Source organism: Oncorhynchus mykiss, chromosome 23 (genome assembly GCF_057628025.1).
Source record: "Oncorhynchus mykiss isolate SJ-2025 chromosome 23, ASM5762802v1, whole genome shotgun sequence".
Classification (NCBI taxonomy): domain Eukaryota; kingdom Metazoa; phylum Chordata; class Actinopteri; order Salmoniformes; family Salmonidae; genus Oncorhynchus; species Oncorhynchus mykiss.
In genome coordinates, this window is record NC_143044.1 from 37989508 (window position 1) to 38006830 (window position 17323).

Consider the following 17323-nt stretch of genomic DNA (forward strand, 5'->3'; position numbering starts at 1 on the left):
GCACCTCTATTCTCCCGTCCTCTCTCCTCACCTCTATTCTCCCGTCCTCTCTCCACTCCTCTATTATCCCGTCCTCTCCTCTATTCTCCCGTCCTCTCCTCTATTCTCCCGTCCTCTCCTCTATTCTCCCGTCCTCTCCGCACCTCTATTCTCCCGTCCTCTCTCCACTCCTCTATTCTCCCGTCCTCTCTTCGCTCCTCTATTATCCCGTCCTCTCCTCTATTATCCCGTCTTCTCCTCTATTCTCCCGTCTTCTCCTCTATTCTCCCGTCTTCTCCTCTATTCTCCCGTCTTCTCCTCTATTCTCCCGTCCTCTCCGCACCTCTATTCTCCCGTCCTCTCTCCGCACCTCTATTCTCCCGTCCTCTCTCCACTCCTCTATTCTCCCGTCCTCTCTCCGCTCCTCTATTATCCCGTCCTCTCCTCTATTATCCCGTCCTCTCCTCTATTATCCCGTCCGCTCCTCTATTATCCCGTCCTCTCTCCGCTCCTCTATTATCCCGTCCTCTCCTCTATTATCCCGTCCTCTCCTCTATTATCCCGTCCTCTCCTCTATTCTCCCGTCCTCTCTCCGCTCCTCTATTCTCCCGTCCGCTCGTCTATTATCCCGTCCTCTCCTCTATTATCCCGTCCTCTCCTCTATTATCCCGTCCTCTCCTCTATTCTCCCGTCCTCTCGTCTATTATCCCGTCCTCTATTATCCCGTCCGCTCCTCTATTATCCCGTCCACTCGTCTATTATCCCGTCCTCTATTATCCCGTCCGCTCGTCTATTATCCCGTCCTCTATTATCCCGTCCGCTCGTCTATTTTCCCGTCCGCTCCTCTATTATCCCGTCCTCTCCTCTATTATCCCGTCCGCTCGTCTATTATCCCGTCCGCTCGTCTATTATCCCGTCCGCTCGTCTATTATCCCGTCCGCTCGTCTATTATCCCGTCCGCTCGTCTATTATCCCGTCCGCTCGTCTATTATCCCGTCCGCTCGTCTATTATCCCGTCCGCTCCTCTATTATCCCGTCCTCTATTCTCCCGTCCTCTCCGCTCCCGTCCTCTCCTCACCTCTATTCTCCCGTCCTCTCCGCTCCTCTATTCTCCCGTCCTCTCCGCACCTCTATTCTCCCATCCTCTCCGCACCTCTATTCCCCCGTCCTCTCCTCTCCGCACCTCTATTCCCCCGTCCTCTCCTCTCCGCTCCTCTATTCTCCCGTCCTCTCTCCGCTCCTCTATTCTCCCGTCCTAACCGCACCTCTATTCTCCCGTACTCTCTCCGCACCTCTATTCTCCCGTCCTCTCCGCACCTCTATTCTCCCGTCCTCTCCGCACCTCTATTCTCCCGTCCTCTCCGCACCTCTATTCTCCCGTCCTCTCCGCACCTCTATTCTCCCGTCCTCTTTGCACCTCTATTCTCCCGTCCTCTCCGCACCTCTATTCTCCCGTCCTCTCTGTACCTCTATTCTCCCGTCCTCTGTGCACCTCTATTCTCCCGTCCTCTCCGCACCTCTATTCTCCCGTCCTTTCCGCACCTCTATTCTCCCGTTCTCTATTCTCCCGTCTTCTCCTCTATTCTCCCGTCCTCTCCGCTCCTCTTTTCTCCCGTCCTCTCCGCTCCTCTATTCTCCCGTCCTCTCCGCTCCTCTATTCTCCCGTCTTCTCCTCTATTCTCCCGTCTTCTCCTCTATTCTCCCGTCTTCTCCTCTATTCTCCCGTCCTCTCCACTCCTCTATTCTCCCGTCCTCTCCACTCCTCTATTCTCCCGTCCTCTCTCCGCACCTCTATTCTCCCGTCCTCTCTCCGCACCTCTATTCTCCCGTCCTCTCTCCGCACCTCTATTCTCCCGTCCTCTCTCCGCACCTCTATTCTCCCGTCCTCTCTCCGCACCTCTATTATCCCGTCCTCTCCTCTATTATCCCGTCCTCTCCTCTATTATCCCGTCCTCTCCTCTATTCTCCCGTCCTCTCTCCGCTCCTCTAATCTCCCGTCCGCTCGTCTATTCTCCCGTCCTCTATTATCCCGTCCTCTCCTCTATTATCCCGTCCTCTCCTCTATTCTCCCGTCCTCTCGTCTATTATCCCGTCCTCTATTATCCCGTCCGCTCCTCTATTATCCCGTCCACTCGTCTATTATCCCGTCCTCTATTATCCCGTCCGCTCGTCTATTATCCCGTCCTCTATTTTCCCGTCCGCTCGTCTATTTTCCCGTCCGCTCCTCTATTCTCCCGTCCGCTCCTCTATTCTCCCGTCCGCTCGTCTATTCTCCCGTCCGCTCGTCTATTATCCCGTCCGCTCGTCTATTATCCCGTCCGCTCGTCTATTATCCCGTCCGCTCGTCTATTATCCCGTCCGCTCGTCTATTATCCCGTCCGCTCGTCTATTCTCCCGTCCTCTATTATCCCGTCCGCTCGTCTATTATCCCGTCCGCTCGTCTATTCTCCCGTCCGCTCGTCTATTATCCCGTCCGCTCGTCTATTATCCCGTCCTCTCCTCTATTATCCCGTCCGCTCGTCTATTATCCCGTCCGCTCGTCTATTATCCCGTCCGCTCGTCTATTATCCCGTCCGCTCGTCTATTATCCCGTCCGCTCGTCTATTATCCCGTCCGCTCGTCTATTATCCCGTCCGCTCCTCTATTCTCCCGTCCTCTATTCTCCCGTCCTCTCCGCTCCCGTCCTCTCCTCACCTCTATTCTCCCGTCCTCTCCTCACCTCTATTCTCCCGTCCTCTCCTCACCTCTATTCTCCCATCCTCTCCTCACCTCTATTCTCCCGTCCTCTCCGCTCCTCTATTCTCCCGTCCTCTCCGCACCTCTATTCTCCCGTCCTCTCCGCACCTCTATTCCCCCGTCCTCTCCTCTCCGCACCTCTATTCCCCCGTCCTCTCCTCTCCGCACCTCTATTCCCCCGTCCTCTCCTCTCCGCTCCTCTATTCTCCCGTCCTCTCCGCTCCTCTATTCTCCCGTCCTCTCCTCACCTCTATTCTCCCGTCCTCTCTCCGCACCTCTATTCTCCCGTCCTCTCTCCGCACCTCTATTCTCCCGTCCTCTCCGCACCACTATTCTCCCGTCCTCTCCGCACCTCTATTCTCCCGTCCTCTCCGCACCTCTGTTCTCCCGTCCTCTCCGCACCTCTATTCTCCCGTCCTCTTTGCACCTCTATTCTCCCGTCCTCTCCGCTCCTCTATTCTCCCGTCCTCTCCGCTCCTCTATTCTCCCGTCCTCTCCGCTCCTCTATTCTCCCGTCTTCTCCTCTATTCTCCCGTCTTCTCCTCTATTCTCCCGTCTTCTCCTCTATTCTCCCGTCCTCTCCACTCCTCTATTCTCCCGTCCTCTCTCCGCACCTCTATTCTCCCGTCCTCTCTCCGCACCTCTATTCTCCCGTCCTCTCTCCGCACCTCTATTCTCCCGTCCTCTCTCCGCACCTCTATTCTCCCGTCCTCTCTCCGCTCCTCTATTATCCCGTCCTCTCCTCTATTATCCCGTCCTCTCCTCTATTCTCCCGTCCTCTCCTCTATTCTCCCGTCCTCTCTCCGCTCCTCTATTCTCCCGTCCTCTCTCCGCTCCTCTATTATCCCGTCCTCTCCTCTATTATCCCGTCCTCTCCTCTATTATCCCGTCCTCTCTCCGCTCCTCTATTCTCCCGTCCGCTCGTCTATTCTCCCGTCCTCTATTATCCCGTCCTCTCCTCTATTATCCCGTCCTCTCCTCTATTCTCCCGTCCTCTCGTCTATTATCCCGTCCTCTATTATCCCGTCCGCTCCTCTATTATCCCGTCCACTCGTCTATTATCCCGTCCTCTATTTTCCCGTCCGCTCGTCTATTTTCCCGTCCGCTCGTCTATTCTCCCGTCCGCTCGTCTATTCTCCCGTCCGCTCGTCTATTCTCCCGTCCGCTCCTCTATTCTCCCGTCCGCTCGTCTATTATCCCGTCCGCTCGTCTATTATCCCGTCCGCTCGTCTATTATCCCGTCCGCTCGTCTATTATCCCGTCCGCTCGTCTATTATCCCGTCCGCTCGTCTATTCTCCCGTCCTCTATTATCCCGTCCGCTCGTCTATTATCCCGTCCGCTCGTCTATTCTCCCGTCCTCTCCTCTATTATCCCGTCCGCTCGTCTATTATCCCGTCCGCTCGTCTATTATCCCGTCCTCTCCTCTATTATCCCGTCCGCTCGTCTATTATCCCGTCCGCTCGTCTATTATCCCGTCCGCTCGTCTATTATCCCGTCCGCTCGTCTATTATCCCGTCCGCTCGTCTATTATCCCGTCCGCTCGTCTATTATCCCGTCCGCTTCTCTATTCTCCCGTCCTCTATTCTCCCGTCCTCTCCGCTCCCGTCCTCTCCTCACCTCTATTCTCCCGTCCTCTCCTCACCTCTATTCTCCCGTCCTCTCCTCACCTCTATTCTCCCGTCCTCTCCGCTCCTCTATTCTCCCGTCCTCTCCGCACCTCTATTCTCCCGTCCTCTCCGCACCTCTATTCCCCCGTCCTCTCCTCTCCGCACCTCTATTCCCCCGTCCTCTCCTCTCCGCACCTCTATTCCCCCGTCCTCTCCTCTCCGCTCCTCTATTCTCCCGTCCTCTCCGCTCCTCTATTCTCCCGTCCTCTCCTCACCTCTATTCTCCCGTCCTCTCTCCGCACCTCTATTCTCCCGTCCTCTCTCCGCACCTCTATTCTCCCGTCCTCTCCGCACCACTATTCTCCCGTCCTCTCCGCACCTCTATTCTCCCGTCCTCTCCGCACCTCTGTTCTCCCGTCCTCTCCGCACCTCTATTCTCCCGTCCTCTTTGCACCTCTATTCTCCCGTCCTCTCCGCACCTCTATTCTCCCGTCCTCTCCGCACCTCTATTCTCTCGTCCTTTCCGCACCTCTATTCTCCCGTCCTCTATTCTCCCGTCTTCTCCTCTATTCCCCCGTCCTCTCCGCTCCTCTATTCTCCCGTCCTCTCCGCACCTCTATTCTCCCGTCCTCTCTCCGCACCTCTATTCTCCCGTCCTCTCTCCTCACCTCTATTCTCCCGTCCTCTCTCCACTCCTCTCCTCTATTCTCCCGTCCTCTCCTCTATTATCCCGTCCTCTCCTCTATTCTCCCGTCCTCTCGTCTATTATCCCGTCCTCTATTATCCCGTCCGCTCCTCTATTATCCCGTCCACTCGTCTATTATCCCGTCCTCTATTATCCCGTCCGCTCGTCTATTATCCCGTCCTCTATTATCCCGTCCGCTCGTCTATTTTCCCGTCCGCTCCTCTATTCTCCCGTCCGCTCCTCTATTATCCCGTCCGCTCCTCTATTATCCCGTCCGCTCGTCTATTATCCCGTCCGCTCGTCTATTATCCCGTCCGCTCGTCTATTATCCCGTCCGCTCGTCTATTCTCCCGTCCTCTATTATCCCGTCTGCTCGTCTATTATCCCGTCCGCTCGTCTATTATCCCGTCCTCTCCTCTATTATCCCGTCCGCTCGACTATTATCCCGTCCGCTCGACTATTATCCCGTCCGCTCGTCTATTATCCCGTCCGCTCGTCTATTATCCCGTCCGCTCGTCTATTATCCCGTCCGCTCGTCTATTATCCCGTCCGCTCGTCTATTATCCCGTCCGCTCGTCTATTATCCCGTCCGCTCCTCTATTCTCCCGTCCTCTATTCTCCCGTCCTCTCCGCTCCCGTCCTCTCCTCACCTCTATTCTCCCGTCCTCTCCTCACCTCTATTCTCCCGTCCTCTCCGCTCCTCTATTCTCCCGTCCTCTCCGCACCTCTATTCTCCCATCCTCTCCGCACCTCTATTCCCCCGTCCTCTCCTCTCCGCACCTCTATTCCCCCGTCCTCTCCTCTCCGCACCTCTATTCCCCCGTCCTCTCCTCTCCGCTCCTCTATTCTCCCGTCCTCTCCGCTCCTCTATTCTCCCGTCCTCTCCTCACCTCTATTCTCCCGTCCTCTCTCCGCACCTCTATTCTCCCGTCCTCTCTCCGCACCTCTATTCTCCCGTCCTCTCCGCACCTCTATTCTCCCGTCCTCTCCGCACCACTATTCTCCCGTCCTCTCCGCACCTCTATTCTCCCGTCCTCTCCGCACCTCTATTCTCCCGTCCTCTTTGCACCTCTATTCTCCCGTCCTCTCCGCACCTCTATTCTCCCGTCCTCTCCGCACCTCTATTCTCCCGTCCTTTCCGCACCTCTATTCTCCCGTCCTCTATTCTCCCGTCTTCTCCTCTATTCCCCCGTCCTCTCCGCACCTCTATTCTCCCGTCCTCTCTCCGCACCTCTATTCTCCCGTCCTCTCTCCTCACCTCTATTCTCCCGTCCACTCCTCTATTCTCCCGTCCACTCCTCTATTCTCCCGTCCTCTCCTCTATTCTCCCGTCCTCTCCTCTATTCTCCCGTCCTCTCCGCACCTCTATTCTCCCGTCCTCTCTCCACTCCTCTATTCTCCCGTCCTCTCTTCGCTCCTCTATTATCCCGTCCTCTCCTCTATTATCCCGTCCGCTCGACTATTATCCCGTCCGCTCGACTATTATCCCGTCCGCTCGACTATTATCCCGTCCGCTCGTCTATTATCCCGTCCGCTCGTCTATTATCCCGTCCGCTCGTCTATTATCCCGTCCGCTCGTCTATTATCCCGTCCGCTCGTCTATTATCCCGTCCGCTCGTCTATTATCCCGTCCGCTCCTCTATTCTCCCGTCCTCTATTCTCCCGTCCTCTCCGCTCCCGTCCTCTCCTCACCTCTATTCTCCCGTCCTCTCCTCACCTCTATTCTCCCGTCCTCTCCGCTCCTCTATTCTCCCGTCCTCTCCGCACCTCTATTCTCCCATCCTCTCCGCACCTCTATTCCCCCGTCCTCTCCTCTCCGCACCTCTATTCCCCCGTCCTCTCCTCTCCGCACCTCTATTCCCCCGTCCTCTCCTCTCCGCTCCTCTATTCTCCCGTCCTCTCCGCTCCTCTATTCTCCCGTCCTCTCCTCACCTCTATTCTCCCGTCCTCTCTCCGCACCTCTATTCTCCCGTCCTCTCTCCGCACCTCTATTCTCCCGTCCTCTCCGCACCTCTATTCTCCCGTCCTCTCCGCACCACTATTCTCCCGTCCTCTCCGCACCTCTATTCTCCCGTCCTCTCCGCACCTCTATTCTCCCGTCCTCTTTGCACCTCTATTCTCCCGTCCTCTCCGCACCTCTATTCTCCCGTCCTCTCCGCACCTCTATTCTCCCGTCCTTTCCGCACCTCTATTCTCCCGTCCTCTATTCTCCCGTCTTCTCCTCTATTCCCCCGTCCTCTCCGCACCTCTATTCTCCCGTCCTCTCTCCGCACCTCTATTCTCCCGTCCTCTCTCCTCACCTCTATTCTCCCGTCCACTCCTCTATTCTCCCGTCCTCTCCTCTATTCTCCCGTCCTCTCCTCTATTCTCCCGTCCTCTCCGCACCTCTATTCTCCCGTCCTCTCTCCACTCCTCTATTCTCCCGTCCTCTCTTCGCTCCTCTATTATCCCGTCCTCTCCTCTATTATCCCGTCTTCTCCTCTATCCCGTCTTCTCCTCTATTCTCCCGTCTTCTCCTCTATTCTCCCGTCTTCTCCTCTATTCTCCCGTCCTCTCCGCACCTCTATTCTCCCGTCCTCTCTCCGCACCTCTATTCTCCCATCCTCTCTCCACTCCTCTATTCTCCCGTCCTCTCTCCGCACCTCTATTCTCCCGTCCTCTCCTCTATTCTCCCGTCCTCTCCGCACCTCTATTCTCCCGTCCTCTCTCCACTCCTCTATTCTCCCGTCCTCTCTCCGCACCTCTATTCTCCCGTCCTCTCCTCTATTCTCCCGTCCTCTCCGCACCTCTATTCTCCCGTCCTCTCTCCACTCCTCTATTCTCCCGTCCTCTCTCCGCTCCTCTATTATCCCGTCCTCTCCTCTATTATCCCGTCCTCTCCTCTATTATCCCGTCCGCTCCTCTATTATCCCGTCCGCTCCTCTATTATCCCGTCCTCTTCTCTATTCTCCCGTCCTCTCTCCGCTCCTCTATTATCCCATCCGCTCGTCTATTATCCCGTCCTCTCGTCTATTATCCCGTCCTCTAGTCTATTATCCCGTCCTCTATTATCCCGTCCTCTCCTCTATTCTCCCGTCCTCTCCTCTATTCTCCCGTCCTCTCCTCTATTCTCCCGTCCTCTCTCCGCTCCTCTATTATCCCGTCCGCTCGTCTATTATCCCGTCCTCTCGTCTATTATCCCGTCCTCTAGTCTATTATCCCGTCCTCTATTATCCCGTCCTCTCCTCTATTCTCCCGTCCTCTCCTCTATTCTCCCGTCCTCTCCTCTATTCTCCCGTCCTCTCCTCTATTCTCCCGTCCTCTCCGCACCTCTATTCTCCCGTCCTCTCTCCACTCCTCTATTCTCCCGTCCTCTCTTCGCTCCTCTATTATCCCGTCCTCTCCTCTATTATCCCGTCTTCTCCTCTATTCTCCCGTCTTCTCCTCTATTCTCCCGTCCTCTCCGCACCTCTATTCTCCCGTCCTCTCTCCGCACCTCTATTCTCCCGTCCTCTCTCCACTCCTCTATTCTCCCGTCCTCTCTCCGCACCTCTATTCTCCCGTCCTCTCCTCTATTCTCCCGTCCTCTCTCCACTCCTCTATTCTCCCGTCCTCTCTCCGCTCCTCTATTATCCCGTCCTCTCCTCTATTATCCCGTCCTCTCCTCTATTATCCCGTCCGCTCCTCTATTATCCCGTCCGCTCCTCTATTATCCCGTCCTCTTCTCTATTCTCCCGTCCTCTCTCCGCTCCTCTATTATCCCGTCCGCTCGTCTATTATCCCGTCCTCTCGTCTATTATCCCGTCCTCTAGTCTATTATCCCGTCCTCTATTATCCCGTCCTCTCCTCTATTCTCCCGTCCGCTCGTCTATTCTCCCGTCCTCTCGTCTATTCTCCCGTCCTCTATTATCCCGTCCTCTATTATCCCGTCCTCTATTATCCCGTCCTCTATTATCCCGTCCTCTCCTCTATTATCCCGTCCTCTATTATCCCGTCCTCTCCTCTATTATCCCGTCCTCTATTATCCCGTCCTCTATTATCCCGTCCTCTATTATCCCGTCCTCTATTATCCCGTCCTCTATTATCCCGTCCCGTCCTCTATTATCCCGTCCTCTATTATCCCGTCCTCTATTATCCCGTCCTCTATTATCCCGTCCTCTATTATCCCGTCCTCTATTATCCCGTCCGCTCGTCTATTATCCCGTCCGCTCCTCTATTATCCCGTCCGCTCGTCTATTATCCCGTCCGCTCGTCTATTATCCCTTCCGCTCGTCTATTATCCCGTCCGCTCGTCTATTATCCCGTCCGGTCGTCTATTATCCCGTCCTCTATTATCCCGTCCTCTATTATCCCGTCCGCTCGTCTATTATCCCGTCCGCTCGTCTATTATCCCGTCCGCTCGTCTATTATCCCGTCCGCTCGTCTATTATCCCGTCCTCTCGTCTATTATCCCGTCCTCTAGTCTATTATCCCGTCCTCTATTATCCCGTCCTCTCCTCTATTCTCCCGTCCGCTCGTCTATTCTCCCGTCCTCTATTATCCCGTCCTCTATTATCCCGTCCTCTATTATCCCGTCCTCTATTATCCCGTCCTCTATTATCCCGTCCTCTATTATCCCGTCCTCTCCTCTATTATCCCGTCCTCTATTATCCCGTCCTCTCCTCTATTATCCCGTCCTCTATTATCCCGTCCTCTATTATCCCGTCCTCTATTATCCCGTCCTCTATTATCCCGTCCTCTATTATCCCGTCCTCTATTATCCCGTCCTCTATTATCCCGTCCTCTATTATCCCGTCCTCTATTATCCCGTCCGCTCGTCTATTATCCCGTCCGCTCCTCTATTATCCCGTCCGCTCGTCTATTATCCCGTCCGCTCGTCTATTATCCCTTCCGCTCGTCTATTATCCCGTCCGCTCGTCTATTATCCCGTCCGGTCGTCTATTATCCCGTCCTCTATTATCCCGTCCTCTATTATCCCGTCCGCTCGTCTATTATCCCGTCCGCTCGTCTATTATCCCGTCCGCTCGTCTATTATCCCGTCCGCTCGTCTATTATCCCGTCCGCTCCTCTATTATCCCGTCCGCTCGTCTATTATCCCGTCCGCTCGTCTATTATCCCGTCCGCTCCTCTATTATCCCGTCCGCTCGTCTATTATCCCGTCCGGTCCTCTATTATCCCGTCCTCTATTATCCCGTCCGCTCGTCTATTTTCCCGTCCGCTCCTCTATACTCCCGTCCTCTGTTCTCCCGTCCTCTCCGCTCCTCTATTCTACCGTCCTCTCCGCACCTCTATTCTCCCGTCCTCTCCGCACCTCTATTTTCCCGTCCTCTCCGCACCTCTATTCTACCGTCCTCACCTCTATTCTCCCGTCTTCTCCTCTATTCTCCCGTCTTCTCCTCTATTCCCCCGTCCTCTCCACTCCTCTATTCTCCCGTCCTCTCTCCGCTCCTCTATTCTCCCGTCCTCTCTCCGCTCCTCTATTCTCCCGTCCTCTCTCCGCTCCTCTATTCTCCCGTCCTCTCTCCGCTCCTCTATTCTCCCGTCCTCTCTCCGCTCCTCTATTCTCCCGTCCTCTCTCCGCTCCTCTTTTCTCCCGTCCTCTCCGCACCTCTATTCTCCCGTCCTCTCCGCACCTCTATTCTCCCGTCTTCACCTCTATTCTCCCGTCTTCTCCTCTATTCTCCCGTCCTCTCCGCACCTCTATTCTCCCGTCTTCTCCTCTATTCTCCCGTCCTCTCCGCTCCTCTATTCTCCCGTCTTCTCCTCTATTCTTCCGTCCTCTCTCAGCACCTCTATTCTCCCGTCCTCTCTCCGCTCCTCTATTCTCCCGTCCTCTCTCCGCTCCTCTATTCTCCCGTCCTCTCTCCGCTCCTCTATTCTCCCGTCTTCTCCCGTCCTCTCTCCGCTCCTCTATTCTACTCTCCCGTCCTCCTTCTCCTGGCCGGTCCTCTCTCTTCTATTCTCCTCTACAGGCATTCATATGGTTTTGTTTGAAATAAGATCAGTATAGTGTCTCCTCTCTCCCTCTGCAGAACAGTCTCGTCGTGATGACCTGGAGTCTCTGGGTTATGTCCTGATGTACTTCAACCTGGGCTCTCTGCCCTGGCAGGGCCTCAAGGCCGCCACCAAGAGGCAGAAGTACGAACGCATCAGTGAGAAAAAGATGTCCACCCCTATCGAGGTGCTCTGCAAGGGATACCCCTGTGAGTAGCTGAAGTCTCATCTCTGACATATATAGGGTTTCTTTATCCTGGGTTTACAACACTAACTATGAGTGTGTTAGTTAACTCACTTCAAGGAGTCTTTTAACACCAAGCTAAATCAATAGCTGTGTTTGAATTCCCATGTTTGTGAAGTAAATTGAGTATATAGTATGCATATTGGTCATAGTATGGCTTCAAAAAGATTTCAGATTTGAAAAAAAATTCAAAATATTTAACCGAGATGCGACGAGAGCATATACAACTTAGTTGATTTAACTAATTAGAAACATTTTGAGCAACGTAATGAATTTTCAAATAAGTTACATTACATGTTATGTTGACTAACAATTTGTTAGCTACACTATCCTAACGAACTACATAGCATATCATTACAGCAGTATGTACCAGGTATGTTAGCTACCTACTGTAGTTGGCTACTAGTACATCGAACTTGCCAGTATATTTACTTTATGCTATATAACTACCCAATGTTTATTGACTTGATTATTCACGTCATTCATAGCTTAGCTAACTAAGCTTAGCTATCTACTCCGATTTCAGAGCACTCTCGTCTGACTGCCAGAGGCTGAGTGCAGAATAACTGATGAATATCCTAACGCTCAACACCGTTGAATGTGGCCTGTGTCAGTAAAAGTTTTCAAAAAAGAGCGCACTCTGGCACTCCAGATTGAATTTACAAACACATCTGATGTCTAGCTAGTAATTTGTTATGCTAACAAGCTAGCAAGAGGTAGCATCGCAACAGCATCAACCTCCAGTAGACAGGCGAAGCGCTATTACACTCAACTGAAAACATACCGGTCGTTTACAGTATACTAAAATGAACTAATAGTATGTAGTATACAGTATGTTAGTATGGGTATTTGAACACAGCTAATGTGTATTTGACCCAAGTCTTTGGTGACCCTCTGTGGCCCACTCTATCCACAGCTGAGTTCTCCACCTACCTGAACTTCTGTCGCTCTCTGCGGTTCGATGACAAGCCAGACTACTCATACTTGAGACAACTGTTCAGAAACTTGTTCCACAGACAGGGCTTCTCCTACGACTACGTCTTTGACTGGAACATGCTTAAGTTTGTGAGTACTGTATCCAGTGCGTGACTTGGGCAGGAGCTCACTGGAGCGGAGTACCGGCACCTCAAATGTTCTACTGTTTGAGCTCCTGTTCCTCTTCTAGAATATTCAATAAAAGTATTGTGGGGCTCCTGCACCTAAATATAAACAGTTCCAGCACCCAAAATGAGTACCGGCACCTATTTCAGTGTAGAACTGACTGCATCCCTATGAACAATTATTGCATGTCTAGTAATCATTTATTAACCATTTATCTATTTTGTCCTCATTTTAAATGTAATTACACATGAGTTCTATATTACATTAACACAGTTGATTATAAACATGATTCATTTTGAATCCCTGCCACCTTTCCTAACTTGCATGTTCATCTTTCTGCTTCAGGGGGCCAGCAGGACATCCGAGGATGGGGAGCGGGAGAGGAGAGAGGCGGATGAGAGGATCGGGGGAGGACCTAGGGCACCCCGTGCCCTACCCCCGGGCGGCAACCCCCCTGGGGGAGTAGACAGGATCCGAAATGGCCCCAATGCAGCAGCTTCTAACCCTGCCTCCAGAGGAGTCCCACAGTCAGGTGAGTCATGAGGCAGACAGTAACCCTTCCTCCAGAGGAGTCCCACAGTCAGGTGAGTCATGAGGCAGACAGTAACCCTTCCTCCAGAGGAGTCCCAGTCAGGTGAGTCATGAGGCAGACAGTAACCCTTCCTCCAGAGGAGTCCCAGTCAGGTGAGTCATGAGGCAGACAGTAACCCTTCCTCCAGAGGAGTCCCAGTCAGGTGAGTCATGAGGCAGACAGTAACCCTTCCTCCAGAGGAGTCCCAGTCAGGTGAGTCATGAGGCAGACGGTAACCCTTCCTCCAGAGGAGTCCCAGTCAGGTGAGTCATGAGGCAGACAGTAACCCTTCCTCCAGAGGAGTCACAGTCAGGTGAGTCATGAGGCAGACAGTAACCCTTCCTCCAGAGGAGTCCCAGTCAGGTGAGTCATGAGGCAGACAGTAACCCTTCCTCCAGAGGAGTCCCAGTCAGGTGAGTCATGAGGCAGACGGTAACCCTTCCTCCAGAGGAGTCCCAGTCAGGTGAGTCATGAGGCAGACGGTAACCCTTCCTCCAGAGGAGTCCCAGTCAGGTGAGTCATGAGGCAGACGGTAACCCTTCCTCCAGAGGAGTCCCAGTCAGGTGAGTCATGAGGCAGACAGTAACCCTTCCTCCAGAGGAGTCCCAGTCAGGTGAGTCATGAGGCAGACAGTAACCCTTCCTCCAGAGGAGTCCCAGTCAGGTGAGTCATGAGGCAGACAGTAACCCTTCCTCCAGAGGAGTCCCAGTCAGGTGAGTCATGAGGCAGACAGTAACCCTTCCTCCAGAGGAGTCCCAGTCAGGTGAGTCATGAGGCAGACAGTAACCCTTCCTCCAGAGGAGTCCCAGTCAGGTGAGTCATGAGGCAGACAGTAGTAGAAAAAGGTCTGCATTCTTAGAATGAAGGCGAAATTACAAAGAAAAATGTTATTCCATTTGGACTAAAACATTATTTTCATTTGTACTTTAATTCTAAGAGTCTGGACCTTCTCTTTTTCTACTACTGAGTCTACTACAGGTCTATGCCCCAATTACTTAGGAATACTACGAGTGTGGAAGGTTTTTTACTTCATAAAGTAGACATGAAATGACTGTGTAAACACGAGGGAGGGGAGGGTGTGTAAACTAAACCACTTACTGAATTCATGACTCCAGTTTGTAGCCCTCTAGTTCCCCATTGGTCTCTTAAACAATCTGTTGTGTTTGGACTCAGCTGAGGAAACTATGAGGAAAGTCCACGATCTGCAAGCTTTTGTTCCAGCCCAGCACTAGATTCCATTTCACCAAGTGTGTGTGTGTGTTTGTGTGTAGGGAACCGGTCCCCGCAGGCTGTGTCCCGTGCGGAGCGAGAGAGGAAGGTGGCCATGAGGCTCCACCGTGGCGCCCCCGCTAACATCTCCTCCTCTGATCTCACCGCACAGATGGGCCAATCACGCATCGCCACATCACAGGTCAGCTACCTACCATTGTATAGCTCTCTCTCGGTCTGCTCCCCTGAACCCCACTGCTTCCCTTGCTAAAAGTGATTGAAGTTTGTCTGCCTGTGTATGTGAATGTATAGTATGTCTGTTGAATGCACTGCACCTTATACTAACCCTATGCCGTCTGTTAACCCCCTCTCCTCTTCGTCAGGTCAGTGTGCCATTTGAACACCTGGGGAAGTGAGCTGCTCCTCAGGCCCTCTGGACACTGGCAGGTAAGGACCCGCCAGACAACACTCAGTCAACTATGGACCAACTGTAACCTGTACCATCAATGCATAATTGAATATAATAGAATATAGACGGGTTGGTTGTTTAGCAACAAAACCGACTTGAGCGCAACTATGGGGCAAAACAGGCGGGGTTGGCTTAGATTGGAGACATGTCAACTATATTTATTATCCAACGTTTATTGAAAACAAACTAATTTGCATAATGAGCACTTGTTGTCTCTCAAATACATTGTTACTGTTGTTGGTTAGCTAGCTAGCTAGCAAATTTTAACGATATCAGCATAGATATCAATTCAGTCAAAGCACCTCAAAACAACTTGAAACAAGTCACCTATTATTTGCCACATAGCTAGCAACAATGACAAGAAGCTGCCATCTGACTGTTCAGAATCACAACAAAGCACGGCTTCCGGCCCCATCAATGCGCTCACATCATTTTCGTGATGTTGTTAGCCAACCCGTCTATCTGTGTGTGTAATAATAATGTATATAATCGCAATATACAGTATAATATATATATATATATATATATATAATTATTTTATACGGTATTATAATAATATATGCCAGTGAGCAGACGCTTTTATACAAAGCAATTTAGTCATGCATGCATACACTTTATGTCTGGGTGGTCCCAGCAGGAATCGAACCCACAACACTTGGCATTGCAAGCGCCATGCTCTAGTCTACCGTCTTTTCCAGACAGGCCCACTACACATGTTAGTGAGTCACATACACAGCTCTCAAGTTTGGATTTGCCCCGAAGTATGCTTATGCTTAATTGAATGAAATTTGTTGCAAATGTGTGTAAAAAGGGAAGTAACAACAGTAAATATATGACTATTTTTTTGCAGCCATGGTAGCAGGGTATCAAATACCTACTCAATTACTTTTGAAATTGTTGGATTAAAAAACATGAGTGGGTCAACGACAATGAAGACGGATTAAAGAATGAAGACGGATTAAAGAATGAAGACGGAGAATAAAAGAAGAGTAAGTTGCAATGGATGTGAGACGGGAACGCCTGTCCAATATGACTGTAGTTAACTGGGAGAAAATATGAAAAGATGAAGGATTGAGAAGTGAAAGACACTTTCTTGGCCTAGCCTTGCTTCCCAGGCTTGTGAGACCTTCGCCTCGGCTGGTGAATGAGTCCTGGTTCACTCTCATTATGCTGGCTATGTGATCTGTGGGACCATACACGTCTGTCAGAAGCTCAATGCCCAAAAAAAGATGTCAGTACAAAATGGACAAATTCTGATTATTCTAGCTGTTTTCATTGCTGAGGTGGTGTTGTATGGGCAAATGTGTTGGTTAAAAACACACACAGTCGAAACCGTTTGTCTCACGTTGAATGTCCAATTTATGACAGCTACATTTCGAGCTAAGGTGTGTGTTTATAATAATAATATCTGGGAATATTACAGAGGGTCAAGTAGTCGGCAAGAAGATCTGTCAAGAGGAATTTGGGGGAAATGGAAGATATGCAGAGAGAGGTAGGAAGAGATGTGGAACAACATTGTTCAGGAATGGGGGGGGGGGGGGGGGGGGGGGGGGGTGAATAGTAAAGAAGTGAATGAATGTGAAAGTGTTTGAATCAGAGTTGCTTATAGAGGTGGGGTTGCATATAGTCTGTTAATGTCAATGTCTTATTGTCTTACTGTTTGTTTTTCGTACTCTTGGTTTCAGCAAGCCAAGGACCGACCGCAAGTCAGAGGAGGAAGGGGATGGTAGGAGACTTAGAGATGGACTGTCACCCATTTTCTCTTAACGTCTTCGCTGTTTAGGAATAATTCTTAGTAGATTTTAATCAAGTGTTAAACAAGGACATTTTGGTTCTACAACACTTCCTATTAACATTATTGACACATTTACATTGAGGTTTCACTCCTCTTTGTGTATGTGCTCACAGTATTCTATTGACATTAGTCAACAGCAGAGAGCTAATAATATCCCTTCAAATGATGGTGGACAATGTAATAAAGGACCTTATCATTAAGAGGTGGAGGCTTTGCAAGAATATTTTTGAGTATTGGTCTTGGTTATTATGATAATAAGTCAACAAGCCTTATTACTCTGAAGATGTGAGAAGGAGCATGGGAGAAATGAAGAGGTTGGATTTCAAAGTTATATGCTCAATTGCTGTTATTTTTTATCTCTGTAAATATGTTTTTGTGTAAAGCCAGAATGTGCTCGGTTGTTTTAAGATGCCAATGTAGTAATAGAGATGTATTGACCTGCTGGAGGGTTTGGTTGGGTGGAGGGAGTCAGATGAAAGGTAGGCCTATGTCTGCATGGGCCAGGGCAGATCATAATAAAGACGGAATGTGGTTGTGTGGGTTCTTTACCATGCTTAGTCTTTATTACAACAATATTATGTATACTTATTTTTGTGTCCCTTTTCGTAAAGTTGTCTTGTTGCATCTCAAACTCAACAGCACAGCATCACCACATATAGTGTGCATAAATACATAGATATAACGATGTAAATCACGTGCTATAATACACGAATCAACACTTGCGGACACAGTTCATGGGATAGGCCTAAACTATAGTTCATACCGTTTATATTCATGGGGGGTGGGGGGTGTTATATTTTGAGTCAATAAAGATATGCACAACTTATAATACTGTCTGTTTGTGTTTTTAGGTAATTATTTTGAAGTCATTTTGATGTTTCTAGATTATTATTTAAGAATTAATGTAAAACTTAACAGACCTAGGATCAGATCTGCCCGTAAATGTGATTCGA

At 51.0% G+C, this 17323-nt stretch overlaps 1 protein-coding gene and 1 long non-coding RNA gene across 16 annotated transcripts in view; one reads left to right on the forward strand and one right to left on the reverse strand.

Moving 5' to 3' along the window:
• The window catches only part of LOC110502882 (casein kinase I), a 68309-nt gene extending 51113 nt beyond the window's left edge, over positions 1-17196 (forward strand). For 6 of the 15 annotated variants that reach the window (XM_036960630.2, XM_036960632.2, XM_036960627.2 and 3 more), the window contains 6 exons: positions 11020-11190; positions 12142-12290; positions 12672-12858; positions 14169-14308; positions 14490-14553; positions 15426-17196. In XM_036960630.2, the coding sequence (XP_036816525.1) occupies positions 11020-11190; positions 12142-12290; positions 12672-12858; positions 14169-14308; positions 14490-14522 (680 nt within the window). In that variant the 3' untranslated portion in view covers positions 14523-14553; positions 15426-17196. The remainder of the gene's footprint in view (positions 1-11019; positions 11191-12141; positions 12291-12671; positions 12859-14168; positions 14309-14489; positions 14554-15425) is intronic. The other 9 variants (XR_016491119.1, XR_016491117.1, XR_005039225.2 and 6 more) reach the window with 3 other exon arrangements.
• The window catches only part of LOC149972588 (uncharacterized), a 439554-nt gene that overhangs the window by 83990 nt on the left and 338241 nt on the right, over positions 1-17323 (reverse strand). The window lies entirely within an intron of this gene.